Below are 21,899 nucleotides of genomic sequence, written 5' to 3'. Positions count from 1 at the left end.
TAACTAAGTATTGTTAGTTAAGTAAGATCCAGATTGCTGCTATACAAGCCAACATATACTAAATGCTTAGATAAAAAAATAAAAATTAAAAAGCCTACTTACCACAGAATTTCTAAGCTTTTCAGGTAAAGGATCTTTTACTTCAGACAGAGGATCCTCAGGGTTTTTGTCTTCAGAATTAGGAAAAAATTTTGATTGCACTAAAGAGCTTAAAGACACAAAAAACAACCCACTGAAAATCATGTACTGTTCTATTTGAAGAATATTTTAGATGAATAATAGAGTAAAAACTTCTATTACAAGCTGACTACAAGAAAAAAATGATCCTGGCCTATGAGTGCTTTCACATGGCTGAGCAAATCTACACAGATGAGCTTTCAATTTTATAAAAGAATTAGTTCACTGGTTACATGCAGTGACCACCCTTAAAGTTGAGCAGCCAGATGCTGTTCAAACAGCACTTTCTCCACTACCAATGGAGTAACTGAACACATACTGAATTTTAAGCACTTATGAAGCAAGACTTCAGTCCATAAATAACTGAAATATAACTTGGTGCAAAGTTTAGAAGTGGTCTATTTGTCAACACCAATTAGAAAACCAAGAATCCCTTGGTTTAAATTAAAACTTCACCAACAACAATAACAAAATCTATACCACCCTGTTTAATTCATGAATTATCCATGCTGACCAACTACTAAATTCTTAGCAGACATTGCTGGTACAAAGGCCCCAGAAATTTACATTTAAGCTTTCAGAAGACCATAGGCAGCAGTGTTAGCAGTACTTAAGTGTCTTACAACCCCTCAATGGGATTTTTTTCTTACAATAGCCTGTGTGGTACAGAAATATGTATTACTTCATTTCATGGACAGGAAGCTCACTACAGAATGAGACACAGATCTTCAAAGGCAATATTGCAATACATTGCAACGCTTAATCATGCCACATCTGAACGGGTGAATCTGCAGGCGAAATAAGCATCCAGCCTATAGTACTTGAAAAGAAAACAAGAACAGGTATCTATGGACAAGAACCTCATACCAAATGAGTAAAGTCACCTGAACTAAGACTAACAGGACAAGGTTTAGCCATCAACCCAAAGATAAGAATTCTCCTTCTTTGTGAACACTCACAAATCATTAATCTCCCTGTTCACAGAAGAGGCCCCTCACTATCTACTCCAGACTACTGCTTATCAAGTTCATCCAACATTAGGGCTAAATTTAAACCCAAGTCCAAGCTCTGCCTAGCCCAGGTGTGTAACTGAGCCTCTATTGGCTATTCTGTGGGAGGTGTTTCTCCTACTGGAATTGTTTTGTTTTACACACATAATTATTAACTGAATCTCATGAGATCAATGCTCCTACTCAGAATGGCAACATAAATACATGTTTCCCCATGCTAGATAGAAAGGCTCATCACCAAAACAGTTCCTTATTGTTTTACACCCGAGATAAAATTATTTAAACAAGTGCTCCGAGCACACATTCAAGATAAGAACACAATAACGAATTAAGTGAGAGAAGCAGTTCTAAACATCCACATGGGCTCCAGCTTAAACTGTGACTTTGTGCACCTCTTCAAATACAGAATGGGTACAGGCTGCTCAGCAGAAACAACACCAGCAGAAAGATCGCACCTGACTGGCATTTTTGAGAACATCAGCAGGCAGTCAAATCAGATTTTCACATGTAGGTGATTTGCCAGAAGGCAAAGAAAGGTTGCCATTAGAGGAGGAACTAGGTGCAAAATTTGAGAACTTCTAACTACTGAATCAATACACTATTTTTGATAATGCTGTTGACTACTAGTTCAAACAGTACCAATATCTAACATTAAAATAATGTTCCCTTGCAACTTGTTTCTTCTCTAGGGAAGGGACACAAACTGAGTCACTTACAAAAGTACAGAAGGGTCACTACTTTGTCTGCTGAGATGATATGATATTGCCACTAGCAAACCACAAAATATGGAGAAGAGAACTGGAATATGCTGCCCATCCCAAGAATCCTGGAGATAGAAATGAAGTGTTAATAAAAAGGAGACAAAGTATATGACACTTATCTGATATATAAGAATCACGGATATCATAGTAAGAGCATGGAAAAATGAACTAAATTCCACAAAAAATGGATCAGGCCTTTCAGTACAGAAACACTTAAATGTTTACCTAATTGGACATATTTACCTATGCTTAACTCCCTTAAGCCTACCCTATCTTGATCATTGAACAATCATCCATTTTCATACCTCTTAGGAATAATTTTCTGCATTCCTTGAAACCACAGGTTTAGAGTTGCATTTAATCACTTAGTTTTGGAAGTTACATGTTTTCACTTGGATATTTTTTCCTAATGTGCTGGATTTAGATTAAACCAGGGGTTTGTTTACATGATCTATACTGGATCTGCAAAGCTAAAGTGATTCTTGGCTAAAGTTTATCTTGAACAAGTGTTCTTAAAAGGCTAATATGATAAACATGCACACTAAAGATGTTCTGCAGGTGACACCATCACAGGAGCACTGCCTCTAGCAACTTTTTACCCTGACAGATGGAAGAAAGCCAGTTAATTCTAAGTTGGAAAGCACATATGCTATAATTAATTGTGAACCAAGAGCATTTGATTATGAACACATCTGAAATCAAGGAATCAATACCATATCATTTCCAAACAGAACGGCACTTCAAGCAAGGAAAAACAGTTGGGTTTAGTTTCCCCCACTGTCACATGTGCCAGCTAACTCTATCTTTTAAGATTACACACATCTTAACTTTGACACTGCAAACTATTTCCTGGTTTCTTTTCAAGTAAAGATTAATTTTGAAAAGGCTATTTTTCCCCAGTGCTGCAAACCAGAAACAGTCACATGAGCCATTTTGAGACATTAGCAAACTAATACAGCTGTGGTAGAAACAAGCCACTTAAGTGATTTTCTGGTGTTTTTTTTTTTTTGTTTTGTTAAGTGTCATGGTTCTGGTCTGTTAGTGCACACACATCATATACCTTTTAGAAATAAAAAACTGTTTTGTTTCTGCATTGCATCTCCTTTATTGGCATCACAGCTGAGTAAGTCTAAAACCCTACAAAATCAGGTAATATTTCTAATTTACTTTCTGTATAATTAAATATCTAAGATAGCACAAAGTAAAGAACCAACCCTAAAATTTTGCTCACCTTCAGGGCACCATAGCACAGCCCATACAACAACGCTACTGCCACAATACTACAGATAAAACTGTAAAGTGCTGCAAGCAGGCTTGTGGTAGCTGAAAATAAAAAAAGGAGAAGTAGACAGCATTACGTAATTAGATTAGAATACAATCAGATTAGAATACAAAATACTTCAGATTAAGATATTAGCCCCCTAGTTGCAACACCCCTCTGATACAGAAACCCCACAGCAACTACTTGTATTGTTCCCCTTTTTTTTCCTTAAAGAAAAACCTACATGGCTTTATATGCCTCCCCATTTATTCAACAGCATTACTATAGAAATGTTTAACTGCAGCAAAAAACAGCTGAGAAGGAAAGTACACTTTTTGACAGACTTACTAGGACAGTAATTTTAGTTTTCAGTAATCAGAAGACCTTTAGCCTCTTAAAAAAAAAATAATTAATATTCTATGTTTAGAGGGTAGGAATAAAAAAATATTTAGTGATTACACTATTAGTAACTACCCTACTGATCTGACAGCTGCCCTTAATGTAATGTTGCTGTCACTGACACAAAAAACACACCACTCACCGTTGCCACCAAAGACATGAATATCCAGCTGTTCACAGAGATACATCACAAATGTATTCACCTGAGGCAGGAGACCAATGAAGAATACTATGGGAAAACATAGTGTAAACACTATGGAAGAAAAAAGAAGTTGAAAAAGAGGGTATGAAAAATATTGCAAGATAATGTAAGCTTCAATTTAAGTTCTATGGTGTCACACACACCATCTAACATCATTAAAGGACTTCTATAACTATTTCTAAGGAAAACATCCATTATGTGTATCTGCACTCCAGTGACTCAGAACTTTCTGAATGTAGAGGTTGCATAGATCAACAGTCAAGACTTCTTGTACTTCCCTTTTAATCACTGTAGAAATGGACACAGGCCAATTCAGGCTTTCCATTTTTATTTCACAAGCATCAGCCAAGAGCCTTTACAGATTAGAAGATTTGTAAGTTCTCACTCATTGTAAACGAGTGCTTACCAGAGCCTAACTGCCTGTCTGGAGTTACAGGACTAAAGGGTAACACCAGCCACACGGACGTAGGAGAAGCCAAGCATTTTACCTTGGGTTTTCTGCCACTAATAGCACCTGAATTTCACTCTTTTTCCCACACCACCTCTGAAAAGTTCTGATCATAAATGACTTTTTTTCTTTTAAATAAAAGGAATAACTGAATGAACCATTAAAACCTCTGCAAATTACAGGATTTCAGAATGCAAAGAGAAATTAAGGCCACTTAATATTAACATAGACAATGTTATGTCCCAACCTGTAATAGCATTTATTTTCCATTTCAGGAATCAAATATGAATAACAAACAATCTTTTACACAACCGTTAAGTACTTCAAACACAACTCCCTAGCAGCAGCACATTCTGTGTTCTAGGTTCTAAAGGATAAAAGGATCTAGCCATGAAAATAACCCTGGCAGGCAAAATCTAGCAGTTTAGGTAGGAATTCTATGACCTCGTTGACTTGTAGCTGCAGTGACTAGAAGCAGCAGAATCACAAGCCTCAATTTTAAGTTTCTAACTTTATATCCATAGAGTGGTTGGATACTAAAGGATACCACTTTTGAAATATCTACAGTGAGATAAGTAATTCTGATTTTCTTCTCCTACTCCTCACTGAACTTAAATAACTGTAATTTAAAGATATGCGGGTTCAAGGCTTGGGAAAAACAGAGTTCTGCACCTTCCTACTGATACAAAATAGGAAACAAGACCAAGGACCAGCTATTCAGGACCTGAAGAAAACATTTTTCAGAAGTCTGTAGTCAGACCTTTATCTCAGATCTTTACTTAAGGACGCCTACATAGGAGGCAAAGTGTTCTCTCACTGAGATGTGAAAAAGTTGTATTGTGAAGGCCTGAAGCTGAGCTACCTTGGGTTGATTGAAAACAAAGTTACAAAACAGATCTGCAAATAAATAATTTAGGGAGATTAGTCCAGTAAAAACCCACTATTTCTGATGGTTTTTAAAGTCTGCAACAGAATTGCTCCCTAATGGGGACCACATGGGTGAAACCAGATCATCATAAACATGGAACAGACTTAGAACAATAGATCAATACGTGGGATAAAATAAACTCATATGAAATTTGTACCAGTCCTCACTTGTCTGCTGGCAAGGACACAGCAATTACGTTACCTAAACACAAAGTTTGCCTTGCCCTGCACCTGTGTTGTTTGAGTAGCTGTGCTTGTGAATGGGAAAAAAGGCAGCTGAGACTTCTACTTTGTGCTAACAAAGTATGTTTCCTAGTAGCCAGCTTGCTTTGTGATATACACACAAAGCTTTTTAAACAGTTTTACCAACATTCAGAATTGCTCCAAAGGCAAGGGCATGCATGTGTGTTCGTGGGGTAGAGGGTGTAGGTTTTGGTTTTGATTTAAAAAGTGAGAGCTGTTCTGGCAATCTTTTTTTTTTGTACTAGTAGAACTGCCAAGAAATATAAAGAATCTAAGTTGGTGCAAGATACCAAAGCACAGTAAAACGAAAGGATCAAAAAGCACGCAGAAGAACTATACAGCCTTAAAAATTAATACCCAAATGGACACAACCTGCTGAAGACTCCAGCACATCTTTAAAGATGGAAATAGAAGTAGGTCACTTTCACATTACAACACACCACCTACATATGCACATATGTATTATTCTATGGGGATATGGATATACATTACAGCAATGACTCAAGGTGATTAAGGGAAGAGAAAAGACTTCTGCAATTGACAAAGCATAAACAAGGGGAAATGAACCTAGTTTTATATCTTGAGTCAAAAGTATCTATAATTAAATATGCCAGTGCATGAATATCCATAGTATCTGTAGAAAAACACCTTTGGAAATGCCTGGACAATACTCTGTTCATAGGTCATTTACACCTTTTCTATCTGGACATTTAAATTTAGATACAGATTTCACAGCAGAAAGTCAAAGCAGCAAAACAACACATGATATGAAATTCAGGATGTTCCTAAAATCAAGTAATAAAACCTAATTCACAATAGTCTCTAATTCTTATTAAAGAAGTAAAAGAAACAAGACCAAGTGTTAACTTTCATTGGACAGAAGACTATCCAAAAATTGGAGACAAGCAGTCATAACATTTAACTGCTTTAGTCTTTCATACACAGGTATTTTGGTATGACTAAGAGCACGTGTGTTCGATTTAGGTTAATTCTTACATATTTTCTTCCCTCCACAGAGGTGATGCAGAGAGGATTATCCAAATGACTTTGCTCCATTAAAGAATATGCACAAAAGTGCCTATGACAAGATGTTCTTCAAATCTTTGTGTTCTTTCTCTCTCCTTTCTCTCAGGCTCTGCCTGAGATTACTTAGAGTTTACTGAAAGTAGTAACAGCTACAGCAGTGGAAAAATTAGTTGAGTTTTGAGGGTGTGAGATGGAGGGGTGTTAAATACCAGTGGTACTGTGAATGCACTGTGCTGTTCTGAACATAAGAAAAACACCTCATACAGGCCAGAATTATATTTTTGCTGACAGACCTATTCTGAGACAACACATATTAAGATCTGCCTACAGTGTTTTTAAAATTGTCGTAACCCTTCTACCTGACTGCTAAATAACCTGATTTAAGAGAACTCCTACTCACTTGCCACAAGCCCCTCTGAAGAGTATGAAAGAATCCAAATCAAAATATTTAAATACTCAGCAGCTATATCCAAGCAAAGTAGCACATCTAGATACAAGAATCAACGGAATTTTCAGGGATGAAGATACTAGATAAAAAGCTAAAACTTTTTTCCCTACGACACATCAGTTGACATCTCTGCAGTTCTTACAGTAAAGCTATAGAAGGGGGGAATTTTTCAATAAACTTCAGCAAAGCCAAAATTACACTTCCCATGGAAACTAAATTGCTACATCTAGAAAAGTGATGATACAATAGTATCATAAGATGCTGGGGGGTGAGGTGGAGACTGCTGCTGTGGTGAAGCAAACAATTCAAAACCATTAAAAAAACCAACCCACTAAACCCAAAGCTACTCACCTATAACTAAGTCCCTGGCTGACAGCAGCAGCAAAGGGTTGGTGAAAGCCATTCCATACAACCTGAATCTTGTTGTAGATATGTTTCTGCTGCCATAATCCAACAGCCAAATAAGACCACAGCATAAACAGAAATATACAGGCCTACTATAGGCTATGATACGATTATGACCCTGTTTAAAATAGAAAAGAGAACATTTGTTTCATAATTAGCAGAAAAAGTAACAGATACTCTTCTGTTACAGGTAATTTTAGAATTAAAATTTAGTCACTGCTCAACAATTAATGTCCTGTCACATCCTTAAGTTTTGTTCATAAAATCCTTAATGTATTGCATTGCAGTGATGTCTTTTTTTGTGTGGCTTTATAACGAGAATAACAGATTAAGTTACACTAAGTTATATTTAACCTTATTCTCCATTAAGTTTTAAAGCATGTTTTTTACAATACTAAATGCCAGAGAAAGTCTGATTAGGCTTCATAAGCAAGAGAGAATACATAAAGTCTGAAAAAAGAGCAATAAAAGTTTATTACTCAAATATTGTTCCTGTGGGGGTAGAGAAGGAGATATATATATCTGTATTTGTGTGTTCATTAAAACACACAAGTTACCACCAAAAATAATATTACTTGCTGCAGAGGAATAATGTCCTAATAATAGTTGAAAAATAATAACAAAAATATTTTGTCTTGGCAATCTAGCAGATGCATAATAGAATATAAACATATTGTGCAACACTAGCACATTAACATTTCCATGCTCAAATGTTAATGCTCACTAGAGTATTGCTTACTCAGCCTAAGCAGAGTGAAAAAAATAAATCTATGTGCATACTGGGAAAACTGAATTATCTACAAGACCAGAATAGAACAAAGCTTAGATTTAGATTGATACCAGTACAGCAAATTTTAAGTATAATTGCTTGAATACTAAAGATTCATTGAAAAAACCTATGACAAATGGCTCTATAGCAAAAGCTGGTCTTAAAACAAGGAGGACATGATTTGCTAAATACAAACATATACAAAAAATAGTATCGGTTCCCTTCTCACACACTAAGACAACATAAACCTCTTGTGCCTTATGAGAAAGTACATAAGAGAAATGCCAAAAAGATCAAACCAAAAAGATCAGTTCTCTGTGGAGTTCCTTAGTTCTCTCCGCAGGGTTAAGTATAGCAGCATATGCCTATAACTTACATGTCGAGGGGAGGAAGAATCTGGCTGAACGCTCTGAAATCAAAATGGAAAGAGGAAAGTTACCCAATCTACAGGTAAATGATATGCATCTTCCCCCTCCCTCCACCTTTCTTGATTAAAGTTCTACTAATAACATCTACAACTAATTTCACAATTCTCAAACCACTGTACATCCTTTAAATACCACAATGCATCAAACCATAAAATCTGTTCAAAAAGTATGTCTATCACCAAAAGTGTTAAGTTTCTGTTAAAAAAACCCCCACAAAACTAATTTTTAAAACTTGTATTTTTAAGCACAAAAATATTATGCAATTTAATTTTAAATCTAATGTACACCCTAATAGTATAATCTTAAAGAAATAAACAATCATTAAATTACAAATTTCTAAAAAAAAAAAAAAAACAAAACAAAACAAAAAAAAAAAACCCTAAGATTCTGACTAAAAATATGCCTAGCTATAGCTGTTTCATATGAATGCACTGAGGTGTAGTCAATAATAAAAAAAACTCAAAATCAACCAAACAAAAAAAATCTCTTCAAGTTTAATTTGTAGGCTGCTTTCAACCAGTAAGAATATGCTCCCTCTTCAGGAAAACAATAAAGTGCATGAGAAAGAACAGCAAATAAAGAGTTGTTTAACAAACATAAACAGAACCATTCTAGTGCAGTGACCTTCTATAACCACCTATTAAATTTTCCATAAAACTGAAGTTTACTCATTTTTTAAATCATAAGCATGCAGTTTTTCCGTAAAGCTCTAACTAACCTGCAACACCCAACAGAAGTTATTGCTATTGTTTACAGAAAGCAAAGATAGAAATTAAAATACCTTCAACAGTGAGTACTGACAACTGGCTATTACCAGGCAGAACTGGAAGACCCAAATATCCTTGAAAAAGCCCTCTATAAGAAGTACGGAGCCCAGAAATGCAACTAGAATAGCTAGGATGACAGCTAACACGTTTTCAAGGATCTCACGATTCCTGTATTAGAGAGATTAAAAAAAAAAAAAGGAACAACAACAAAAAAAAAAAAAAGAAGATAGAATTGAAAGCTAACTATGTCTAGAAAAAAAGCTGCAAGGGAACAGTTAGGGTCAGAACTTAATAAGAGTTATGATGCTGGTAGCAAAATCGTTAATAGATCTGAACTTGCATTGCCTACACTAGCACACTGTCCTTTAGCAAAGCTAGGAGCTAGCAGATTTCAACAACAGCTGAAAGCAATTAGTATCTTATGCAACTGATTTTTAAACAGCAGAAAACAACTTCAGCAAACAACTTCAGGAATAATTCAATGCTCAACCAGAAGAATGGTCTGTAACAAATCTACATTCAGGGTGCACACAGGGTGACTACAAACCTGGGAAAATATACATGGTAGCTTATCTGCATATAGGCTGTCATTCATAATTTTATAACAAAGAAGCTAAAAAATACGCTTGACTAATACCTTCCAAGTGGAATAAAGACAATTCCGTATGATACTGGCAGCACTTTAGAACAGAATATTTCTGCCCGGACAGAATCATTACTATGTTTATCTCAATGAAGTTTATTGCCAAAATTTAAATACCCTATATATTATAAAAGTTTGTAACTTTTTTTTAATGGGGTCACCTCCATTTTATTCCACTAGGTAAATGCAGCAGAGACAACAGACTGCAGTGTTCAAAGGCCCTTGGGAATAATGCTTTGAAACAACAGGTAAAATCTCTCTACCTGCTGAAGTAATGTAAGTGTATGCCAGGTTCTAGACCCTTTCAATTAGTTTTTTGGAGGTTATTTTCTAGCTTTAAAGATTAGCAACAAACCTCTTTTTTACTGTTCAAATACATTATTGCCCATCCATGCAAAGTGAGGCATTTTCTTTTTTCCTTTTTTTTACATCACCAGAGAAAAAGGGAAAGTAGCAACTGTTATTTTAGAAAAACTGCATTTTGTATTATTCTTTAATTGCTCAGAATAATGAGTAAAACCCTCTAAGGATATATCTTTATCTGGATTACAGTCTAGTTACAATTTTTTAATCATTACTTTCTGAGATCTAGTAAAATATGAAGATCTCACCTATCAAATAAAGCCAGAAGAGTTAATCTATCAAAATTGATGCTAATCCAAAGCTTAGGCAGGATCCAAAAGCGATAGTACTGCTTGACTTTTTGAGCTGCTTCCTCTTGAGGTTGCATGTGGTCCTGAAGGTCAGGGCTCAGGTCAATATCTTGCTGCTCCAGGAGATCTGTATCCATGGTTAGCAGCCTGTTCAACCTGATCTGAGGAAGAGAAAGCTAAAAGAAAGTCAGTATTAATAAAAGCTCATTTTTATTATATCACTGTATTCTACTTTGAAATGCTTTGGAGAAAGTTGTTAGAATTTAGTTTCACTTTTGAGAAGTTTCCTTGTTAACCAGTATCAGTTCTCAGGCTTTTACTTACTTTTCCTGTCCTTAAGGCAAATGAATAGCACCAACAGCAATAATTATTTCTCTGAATCACCATACAACATCACTGCTTGGCATTTTAGCATATACCTTATTTCAAATGAAGTACAAACATGCCTTCGAAGTACATTATCCCATTTACTCCAAAAACTTCAAATTTGAAGACAAGTAAACTGATATGTGAACAGGAATAAAGTATACCACAAAAATAATCCAACACTGACTTTAAATAAATTGCAACACATTTCTTCAAGTTAGCTAACCTGCATGCACACCCACGCTGAATGGTTGTTTCTGCAAGGACAAAGCAATATATACATGCATCAGTGGTCAAACTCATGACATTCAGAATACTAAGAAACAAACTAAAAAAAGCTCTGCCCTAACTACTTAATTACTGTTTATCACCAACTAAAATTCTCACTTATTTTGTAGTTTGTCACTCTAGAGTTCTTTTGAAATCACAGTTATAGCAACAACCAGGATATCCAAGAAGAGCGCTCTGAAAGTTAAAAAGTTACTACAGTATGTATATGCCATCTAACTCCTTTTCTTAGTTTCATTAACAGGCCAAGAGACATCTTAATGCATTGCCCTTTACAGCATCACATCATTAAACCATAATTTAATGAAAGAAAAACCTCTCAATCTTTTCAGGGAAAGACTAAAATTTAAACAGTATCACCTTTAAGTGTCAACATTCAGATAATTGTAAAAAAACCCTTGAGCATCCAAACCCCTATAAAGTTTAACATTCAATTTTTCATCTTTGAATTTTTTTAATGACTCCTTAAAGCATTAATGTACTTTAACTTCGCTCAGCTACCTTTGCCTTCCTAGAAAAATACTAATAAAAACAACAAGCAGGAAACACTGCCTTCCTAAAGGCATTTCAAAAATACAAAAAATACTACCCAAGATAAGCTGTGTCAAAAAACAGATGCTTTTTAAACAGCTTGTAAAAAATTTGGTTTCTGAAAATGTAGAAACACCATAATGTTCACCAACACTAATAATAAATTTCAGTGGAAAACTTCAGTCAAGACACATGTGCTAAACTTTTACAAATACAAATTTGCCTTAAGCCGAACCATTCCCTTCACGCTAGCAAACCAACAGTACAAGAAAGAAAATGGAGCCTCATTTTAAGAGTCTACATTTTCAAGGGGGATGGTGAAACGCAAAGAAAATTCCTCTAGCAGACACCAGGTACAAAAAGCACATTCTTGATCAAAAGCACAGTCCAGCAAAAAAAGGCCTTCTCTTCCTCTGCCAAATGGTGAATTCATATTTCATTTTCCCTCTTGATTAGGTCATTAGGTACTTCAATGTACTTTGGTTTCCCAGTTTAAGGATCATGATCGTAAGAATCATGACCTCTTGCACTGACCCAGCAATGTAAGACTTCAGAATTAATTAAGATTGCAGGTATGCCTGAACTTTACAATAATATAAAAGGCTCGAGATCAGAAAACTGAAGAATTCTAAAGCTATTTATGGTATTTAACAGTGTAAGCTCTGCCTTTCTTCCCAGTCACTCCTGCATATGAATTAAAATTCTGTACAACAGATTCCAATGACAGATTTGTAAATTCCTTTCAGGGAAACTTCTGGAGTTTCTTTTGGACAGAACAAGAAATTTATTTCTTTCTGCTGACTGCTGACCTTAGCACAGAAGGAAAGCTCTGGCCAAGTTATTATCTCCAGAAACCTTTACAAGTTATCTTAGAACAATTTCCATGTGATTTAGAAAATAACTATGCTTTAGATCAGAGAAAGCCACTTATATTTTGATTTTAAAGTACTATGCAGAAAGATGAATTTGTATGTATATATGAAGACACTGGAACAATACATACTTAATCTTCATCTAAACCCAGGCAAAAATTCTCCTTAAGAACAGAGAACTACCACGCAGGATGGTTAATCGGTGCTATAAAATTTGAAAGCCTTCTGATTTTTTGCATGCTTTAAAAATAAAGATGAGAAACTTACTAGATCATGTGGATAAAAGCGAACTGAGGTAGAACTCGATACGTGAGAGTCCGTGTCACTATAAGAACAGGGGAGAGACTTCAGATTATAAAACTACATTTTATTTCAACAGGCCAACTCTTGATTTTCTAGTGTCCCAAATTAATTTTGACTCCTTGCAGCTTCTAGCTAAAAATATTTAAGTTTTTCTTTCAATCATTTTTTAAATGCAAGTGTCCACTTAGTGTTGTATATTATGGCACCTTCTGTAGGCACAGCAAATCAGGAGACTCTTTAACCTTGGTATAATTTTCTCAACACCTAGTCCCAGAGTTGTCCAACAAGGATTAGCATGACAGTAATTATTCCCCTTGGGGAAAAAAAAAAAAAGGAAAAACAAAGTTTTATAATCTGCTAGCTACTTATGTGCAAACACACATAACATCTCTAGAGCAACAAAGAGCCCTCTATGCGTTCACTTACAGAGTTTATGTTAATTCAGTACTGTTTTTACCAAGGTCCCCAGACTCCCAAGATAGTACATATTTAACACAAGTATACTGTGTTACTTAAACTTAAATAGCTTTTGAAAAACAGCTTTAAATAAAATTTAAGCCTCTGGTAAAGAAGAGCAAAATTACTTTGCAATTTCCATTCATTAGAGATGAGGAGAAATTTCTCTTACTGTATGGGGGTCCATATCCGACCACTGCTTTTTTCCCCAATTTTGGATAGCTTTTGAATGTTTGTTTTCCATGTAAAATCACATGGCTGTAAGACTGGTATCAAATTTATGCAACTTTCCTTCAGTTCCTTGCCTTAAGATAAAAACATTCTTTGTTATCAATTTTACTTCACTAAAACTCAAGTATTCTCTAAAAGTGAGATCTGATTATCTGGATGTGGCCAGTTTGTTTCTTCCATTAGTACATGTAACTTCATAACAGCAGCCATCAGCAAAGCCATTGCATCTAGAACATGCAAGCAGTAGAAGGCAGGCATTGGCAGCTTTGTGCAAGGAAGACAGAACTTTGTCAAAGTTCAACTCTACAAAAGGCACTTGCACAATTCCACAAGATTTGAATATGGGAGCTTCTATATCCACTGCTCTATAATTCCAACAGCTATTCCCCCTACACATGGTAGGAATTTGTGGCATTTTGCATGACAATAGCTTCACAGTGTTTCTATTTAGTGAAACAGACTGCAGGGAAACAGGAAGTTTTGCATTGTTTTTCCTTCTTATGCCTCCTGCCCCTTCAGAGAAAGGGCATCTTCCCAACAGCAGATGAACTTTCCAGTCTATAGCTCCAAGTCAGATGTCAATCTCAGGCATGTCAACACTTCCATGTATTGTTTCATGCCATCTATGAACTTGAGAACAAATTTTATCAGTTTACATTTGCTTCACAATTGGAAGTTCATTTCTAAGTAAGTGAAAAGCCGTTATGGTCAACAGCTACCTACTTTCCCCAAACCTGGTCTAAATCCTTAAAGACTTTCTAAAGCCAATCAAAAATGCATGTCAAGTTGTCTTCTGGGACATCTACTGCTTAAGCAATAGTAGTCTTAATTTTCTGAGCTTTAAGTATCAAAAAAAACCCCAACAAAACCCACCAAAAAAAACCTATGCAGTTAATGTCATCTTCTCATAAAAATCACTTTGATTTCAAAAGTAAAAGTATATGGATAATATTCCGATAGTCCATACTAAATAGCCTTTTAAAATTAAAATCAAGTATTTGGTTGCAGTAAGACAAGAATCATCACTCTTGACTGGCCTTCACACACACCAGATGTTCGATGCTCTTCTTGCAGCTGGCTCAAAGTTCACAAGTGACATGTCGCAGCCCCCTGTCTCGTAGAGCGTAGAACTGAACTTACCTGTTAAAGAAAAGGTCAAAAGCAGGTCAGAATTTCATGTTTCATCCCACTCGCAGTAGTTTCTACTTCACTTGCTACTGAGATCAATTTAGACATCTAAATTTACATCAGTGTCAAAATATACAACATTATTACACATTAATGTGTCACCAATGCAGACAAGACATTAGCTACTCAACTCTCATACCATTTTACGTGACACATGCATAGTAAATTGCAGAACTGAATTGAACTGTAGGAGTCTGTAGTTACAAGATGTCACCATCAACACAACAAAAGCACATTGTGAGCCCTTTCCCCATCCCCTAAGAAGACAAGGCAAACAACTTGCCATGACCATTTTCAGTTCCTCCTCATCCCTCCCCACCTGAAGTAGAGCAATCAGTAAATCCTTCATTATCAGCATTAAAGAAACACAACATTCAGCTAGAGACTCCTCAAGTGCCCTGAATACTTTTGAGGCGCATGTATCTATTTGAAAATAAACACAAAGATTGAAACAGGGCTAAAGATGCTTCCTAAGTTATACCTGTAGAAAATAAAAAAAAAAAAAAAAAAAAAAGAATTGTAGGAATAGATTTAGTCTATAAGCCAGAAGCACAATCTTCAGTGTAAGAACAGAAGACTGAAAACGAACATCTCAGATAATCCATTTAGAGTTACTAGGAATCCATTACCCATTATTTCCTAAAGTTGTTATTAAAAGCTTATTGAATGAACAGTATCAAGAAATTCCTAAATATATAATTTGCAAAAAAGCCAGATTATAACTCCAATGATAAATTACCTTACAATGTGATGTTTTACAGTGCCCATCTCCCACAATAGCCTGATCAGAGAGAGAAGCATTGTAATTTCCCCTGAAAGCCAGGTTCAATATATTGAATTGACTGCAAGAAGCAGATTTTGAAATTGTCATCTCATATGACGTGTTCTGCCAACTTCTCCATCTCTTCTAGCTGAAACCCTTTCTTAAGCCATGATGCAAAGCATGCAGTATTTTCAGATCTGCTTACACAAAACAAAAAAAGAAATCCTACTCTGGACCATCTGAAAGAAAAACTATAACTCTCAGCTGCACATCTTATAGCTCTTTCTTCTTCTGTTGATACAGAATAACAAGCAGATTGAGTAGAAATGCCTGACGAGATCAGAGCTTTGAGCCTTTCTCCCTTCTGTAAGGGAGTTTCTGATATTGTGGGGGATTTTTTTTTTCTTAAACACACTATGATCCTGCACAAACTCTCTTCAGACCCACAAACATTCAAGTCCAATGCAGACGTGCTTGAAAGTGGGAAGATTAAACCTCTCAAACTAGATAATTAAAACCAGTGGCACTAAGAAAAGACACTGGTATGTTGAATGTATCTTTATAAAGCTTTTCACCCTCAGAAGGTGCACTTCAGGCCAATTAGATCCATAACACAGATGTGCTAAGACCAATCATTCTGTCAGGTATATAGTTCAGGAGTCACCTATAGTGTGTGTCAGAGCTCATAAACACAACAGCTCTCAATATTTAATTGTCTCTGCTATAGGCCTTTGTAGGGAAACACAGGTTGAAAGCTCACTTGTTAAAAAGAGTTTCTTCCACAACAGTTAAGGTTTTGAGTGCTTTAGAATCATAGAATAGAATCATAGAATAGTTAGGGTTGGAAAGGACCTCAAGATCATCAAGTTCCAACCGCCCTGCGATGGGCAGGGACACCTCACACTAAACTGTATCACCCAAGGCCTCGTCCAACCTGGCCTTGAACACTGCCAGAGATGGAGCATTCACAGCCTCCCTGGGCAACCCATTCCAGTGCCTCACCACCCTAACAAGAAAGAATTTCCTCCTTATATCCAATCTAAACTTCCCCTGTTTAAGTTTTAACCCATTACCCCTTGTCCTATCACTACAGTCCCTCCCCAGCATCCCTATGGGCCCCCTTCAGATACTGGAAGGCTGCTATGAGGTCTCCACGCAGACTTCTCCGGGCTGAACAGCCCCAACTTCCTCAGTTGATCAGTCCCCTGATCATCCTCGTGGCCCTCCTCTGGAATTGTTCTAACAGTTCCATGTCCATTTTATGTTGAGGACACCAGAACTGCATACAATACTCCAAGTGAGGTCTCACGAGAGCAGAATAAAGGGGTGGGATCACCTCCTTTGACCTGCTGGTCACACTCCTTTTGATGCAGCCCAGGATACGGTTGGCTTTCTGGGCTGCAAGTGCACACTGCCAACTTATGTTCATTTTCTCATCCACCAGCACCCCCAAGTCCTTCTCTGTAGGGCTGCTCTAAATCTCTTCTCTGCCCAGCCTATAGCTGTGTCTGGGATTGCTCCGACCCAGGTGTAGGACCTTGCACTTGGCATGGTTAAACTTCATGAGGTTGGCATCAGCCCACCTCACAAGCCTGTCAAGGTCCCTCTGGATGGCATTCCTTCCCTCCAGCGTATCAACCGAACCACACAGCTTGATGTCATCGGCAAACTTGCTGAGGGTGCACTCAATCCCACTGTCCATGTCAGCGACGAAGATGTTGAACAAGACCAGTCCCAACACCGATCCCTGAGGGACACCACTTGTTACAGGTCTCCAGTCAGACATTGAGCCATTGACCACAACTCTTTGTGTGCGGCCATCCAGCCAGTTCTTTATCCACCGAGTAGACCATCCATCAAATTGATGTCTCTCCAATTTAGAGACAAGGATGTCGTGTGGGACAGTGTTGAACACTTTACGCAACTCCAGGTAGATGACATCAACTGCTCTACCCCTGTCCATCAGTTCTGTAGCCCCATCATAGAAGGCCAACAAATTGGTCAGGCAGGATTTCCCCTTAGTGAAGCCATGCTGGCTGTCACCAAGCACCTTGTTTTTCATATGCCTTAGCATGCCTTCCAGGAGAATCTGCTCCAAGATTTTGCTAGGCACAGAGGTGAGACCTACTGGTCTGTAATTCACCAGGTCATCCATTTTCCCCTTCTTGAAAATAGGGGTTATATTTCCCTTTTTCCAGTCATTGGGAACTTCACCTGACTGCCATGATTTTTCAAATATGATGGCCAGCGGCTTAGCAACTTCATTCACCAGCTCCTTCAGGACCCGTGGATGGATTTCATCAGGACCCATGGACCTGTGCACGTTCAGATTTTTAAGATGGTCTCGAACCAGATCCTCTCCTACAGTGGGCCTGAGGTCTTCATTCTCACAGTCCCTGCATCTGCCTTCCAAGACTTGGGTGGCGCGGTCAGAGCCTTTGCTAGAGAAGACCGAGGTAAAGAAGTCATTCAGAACCTCAGCCTTCTCCAAACCCTGTGTAGCTACCTCACCTGAGAGCTTCCTGAGGGAGCCTACCTTGTTCCTAGTCTGTTTTTTATTTGCTATGTACCTGTAGAATCCCTTCCTGTTATCCTTAATATCCCTAGCCAAGTTTAATTCTAACTGGGCCTTAGCTTTCCTAACGTGGTCCCTAGCTTCCCGGACAACATCCCTGTTCTCTTCCCAGGCCACCTGTCCTTGCTTCCACTTTCTATAAGACTCTTTTTTCATTTCATTCACTTTAATTAAATAACTTCTGCGTTTTGAAGCATACTGTAGTAAAAAGTTGTTACTGCTTAGAATTTAAACTAGAGCAAGACATTAGGAATCTTCCTTATCACAACTAATAACAAACCTTAAGTGACACGTAAGGTCTCTTGACTGCATCAGTAAAAAAACAATTTCAACAGCAAGCATGAAGGCATTAGGGAACACATTTCAGATTCTCGTCAGGACAAAATTACACATAAATTACTGAAAAAAATCATCTGGGCAACAGTCCTTAGGAATCCTTAGAATTAAACTTTCAGATTTTAAAATTAATGAAACTTTAGTCACAGAAGTTAGAATATGCTACTTTCAAGATAAATATTTGAATCTGTCAAAATTTATAGCAGCAATACAAATACAGCAAATACTCCATAGCTGTGGTAGGATAAAACAAACCTGCTTAAGGTTAATACAGAGGTAGCAAATAGACAGAACACTTCCAGTTGTTTTTACACAAACTGCAAAACAGGATACAGGTTTTACCATACTTACAATTCACTCCCCTACTTTATACGGGCTTCCTACAGTTAGCTGTCAAGACAGACATCACTGGAAAAACCTCAACTCATCCAGAGTAGAAAAGATGACAGGACTGTTCAGTGCTACTGAGGATGCAAATCCTAGGGTATGACTGGATATCCTATGGCTGAGCTCTGAAGTCCCGTCAAATAAGTAGTTCTTAAACTGTGAGGTAACACCAGCTTCCTCACAGCACAGACTCAAATGAAGCTTCTCAATGCTCACAAGATTCAGTATCTATGGATACACCTAGCAGTTTTAGTTACCTTAGTCATTTTCTGTTCCTCCTATTCCTAGCTCTCCCACAGTGCTCTGAAGAAGCTTAAGAGTTTTTCCTTTCTCCTTTGAGGACTGTTATTGTGAACAAATGGCAGACTCAAAAGTTTACTTCACAAATGAAGAAATACAGCCAATAGCATGTTTATCCACTAAACAGAAATGTTTGTAACTCCCTTCAGCCCCTAAAGTGAGGGCTGTGAATTCTTAGCAAATTAAAGTCCCCAAAGAATATTCTATTTGGATTAGGCTACAGAACAAAACAAATTCATGCATACTCAGGCACACAAATTCAAAATGCTTCTTCATTCTGACATGAAAAGACAAATGCACTTCCTTTGAAACAAGTTTTCTTGTTCACATTGTATGAACTGGTGTACCCACAGTTATAAGAATCAATGAAAGCAACAGGCTGATGAGCTTACACAGATGAAACCTGGAAGACAGCCACTCAGGATCCAAATAAAATGGTGCTCTGATGGTTTCTTCAGCTAAGTTACTTTCAGCATATTTCCTACTTTTCCATCTCATAAATACTACTTTGTTTCAAACCTCTCAAACTAGTTCTGAATGTTGCTAACAGCTGACATGGTGAAGTCTACATCATCATTAGATCACGACACAGCCATCTACTACTTGTAGCAATAGTTTTGAAATCCTAGTCAGCCAACCCAAAGCCATCAGAACTGGAATACCCTATAGTGTGCAAAGCACTATCATGTCCAAAGGTCAAAATTTTCCCTTCAGCTGCAGTATGGAAACTTAAGAGTTTTCAGTTAGAACATTTAAGTTACTGTATTTGTCAGACTTCATATAGAAACAAAAAATTACAAACTATGCAGAATTCTACAGACTACAACAGTGGTATCTTCCATGGGAACAATGGGAAGTATTTTGTACCTGTAGCTTTGAAAATACTCCCCCATCTGTCCCAGATCAATTACATCTACTTAATTATAAAAAGGCATTGAGGAATTTATTCTAAATTGGGTTTAATCAAGTAAGTAATCAGTAACTTAGTTTTAATCAAATCAGTAATCATTTATCTTTAGTGAAAATGTTTTTGTCTTTAAGAACATCCACCTGCTTTCATCAGTTAAAGTACTTCAATAAATCTGAAAGATTATTGCTTGCATAAAAGTGACACAATCCAAAGCTCAGCATGGAAGGGTAATTGTATTGTAGAACTGCAGATGACCAGTTCTCTTTGATCACAATCCCAGTATTCCTTAGATTAAAAAGAAAATAAAAATAAAATAAATAAGCAGCTAGCTGAGGACAAGAGGCTGTTATTTCATCCCAGTTTCAGAGACAGGGCATCTGTTGTAGTAACACAGTACATGGATCCCTAACTACCTGACAAATTCTAAACACCTACAGCCCTCACTGCAAGGACTGAAAAGTCCCACCCTTCACCTATGTGTTTCAAGAATCACTTATCACTGAGAATAAAAAGACACTAGCATTGCCACACTGTTCTCTGAAGATTGTCACTCACTTCAAGTCACAGTATACATTTTGTTGCTTGCTGGATTCCTATTATATTAATTTTGCCTATAAGCATGGCACTTGGTCTGCCACCTTTCCTTTCTGTCCTGCATTCCTCCTATTATTTATTTCATGTTTACTGCTCCACAATAAGCTTCTTTTCCATCATTTCAAGTTCCTTCCCCTGCACCCTTATAAAATAGCAATGTAATTAATAAAAATATTTTTACTTCAAGCCTGGAAGACTGAAGATAACGCCTCAAAACATCTCTTGCCTTATTCTCAGGACAACATCCAGTTGAAGACAAACACAGAGTTACCAGATTGGATGTAGGACAGGCATGATAGACTAAGGGTCACCCTTTGTAAAATAAGCCACAAGAATCAAGTTGACACAAACCTTTAACACAAACAAAAATATTAACATTGTGCATCTTGTTAAAAGCTGCAGCTTGACATCCAACATGTAAGTGGAGAATGAATAGAAGCAGATACTGAATTGGTGCGCAAACAAAAAAAAACCCACAAAACACAGAAGTCCTAAATGTGGGGCCTTTTAATGTCGATTAACACATGCCCTGTTTGTCTTCTAGAAAAACTGGAAAACACTAATAAAATTTCATTAAGAAAATAATTTCTCACATGCACTGTACAGAGACACATAGTATCTGTTGCATGTCACTGGTACCTTCTGATGAAATCAGGTTTTGTTTATATCTTTACCCCAGCCTCTATTTTTTTACCCTGGACAGTTGCGGTGATTTCTACAGCGACAAGAAATTAGCTGTATTGCCTGCACTGCTTTGATCACATCAGAGTAAAAGTTAAAGAAAACTGCTACCCTCCACCACCTCCAAGTCGCACACAATCTACAGTAAAGTAACAGGGCTCATGTTTCACTGTGACGTTTTTTGGGACAACGCAGCAAAAAATAACAGCCTTAGACTTAAGGTAAACAGCAATAGTGTTCATCCCTGACTGACAATAACAAAAAAATCCAGCCCAAAACAAAACCCAAAAAAGCCATATAGCAGTTACAAGGAAAGATACTCTCTTGTCAAGCCTGATAATGGAATCATGCCTGTGAAAGTCTACACCATTTTGCCAACTACTTTAGCAAAAGACAGTACCTGTCACACAAAGCCTGCTACACAAACTAGAAAATTTTCCCTAAAGTAGTAAAACCAGATGTTGCCTGGAATGGCTGCTTGCACTCAGGAAGGTTTCTAAACGGATGCTCAAAACTTTGAATTTGAAATAAATGCCTACTATACATCATAT

General features: G+C 37.1%; 1 protein-coding gene across 12 annotated transcripts in view; it reads right to left on the bottom strand.

The window, feature by feature from the left end:
- PCNX1 (pecanex 1) overlaps positions 1-21,899 on the bottom strand; it is an 89,577-nt gene that overhangs the window by 28,473 nt on the left and 39,205 nt on the right. For 8 of the 12 annotated variants that reach the window (XR_009724528.1, XM_061347133.1, XM_061347124.1 and 5 more), the window contains 10 exons: positions 14,664-14,754; positions 12,892-12,949; positions 10,526-10,743; positions 9,286-9,439; positions 8,453-8,485; positions 7,254-7,425; positions 3,751-3,861; positions 3,180-3,271; positions 1,904-2,013; positions 103-208 (listed from right to left, as the gene is read on the bottom strand). Coding sequence is in view for 11 of the 12 variants with exons in the window: in XM_061347133.1 (XP_061203117.1) it covers positions 103-208; positions 1,904-2,013; positions 3,180-3,271; positions 3,751-3,861; positions 7,254-7,425; positions 8,453-8,485; positions 9,286-9,439; positions 10,526-10,743; positions 12,892-12,949; positions 14,664-14,754 (1,145 nt within the window). In the remaining variant the exon portion in view is untranslated. The remainder of the gene's footprint in view (positions 1-102; positions 209-1,903; positions 2,014-3,179; positions 3,272-3,750; positions 3,862-7,253; positions 7,426-8,452; positions 8,486-9,285; positions 9,440-10,525; positions 10,744-12,891; positions 12,950-14,663; positions 14,755-21,899) is intronic. The other 4 variants (XM_061347126.1, XM_061347131.1, XM_061347127.1 and 1 more) reach the window with 3 other exon arrangements.

Source organism: Neopsephotus bourkii, unplaced genomic scaffold, assembly GCF_033783945.1.
Source record: "Neopsephotus bourkii isolate Nb327-2 ecotype Australia unplaced genomic scaffold, CSIRO-AGI_Nbou_v1 NB_301, whole genome shotgun sequence".
Classification (NCBI taxonomy): domain Eukaryota; kingdom Metazoa; phylum Chordata; class Aves; order Psittaciformes; family Psittacidae; genus Neopsephotus; species Neopsephotus bourkii.
Note: the sequence above shows the minus strand (reverse complement) of the source record. Positions and strands in the feature narration are given on the sequence as shown.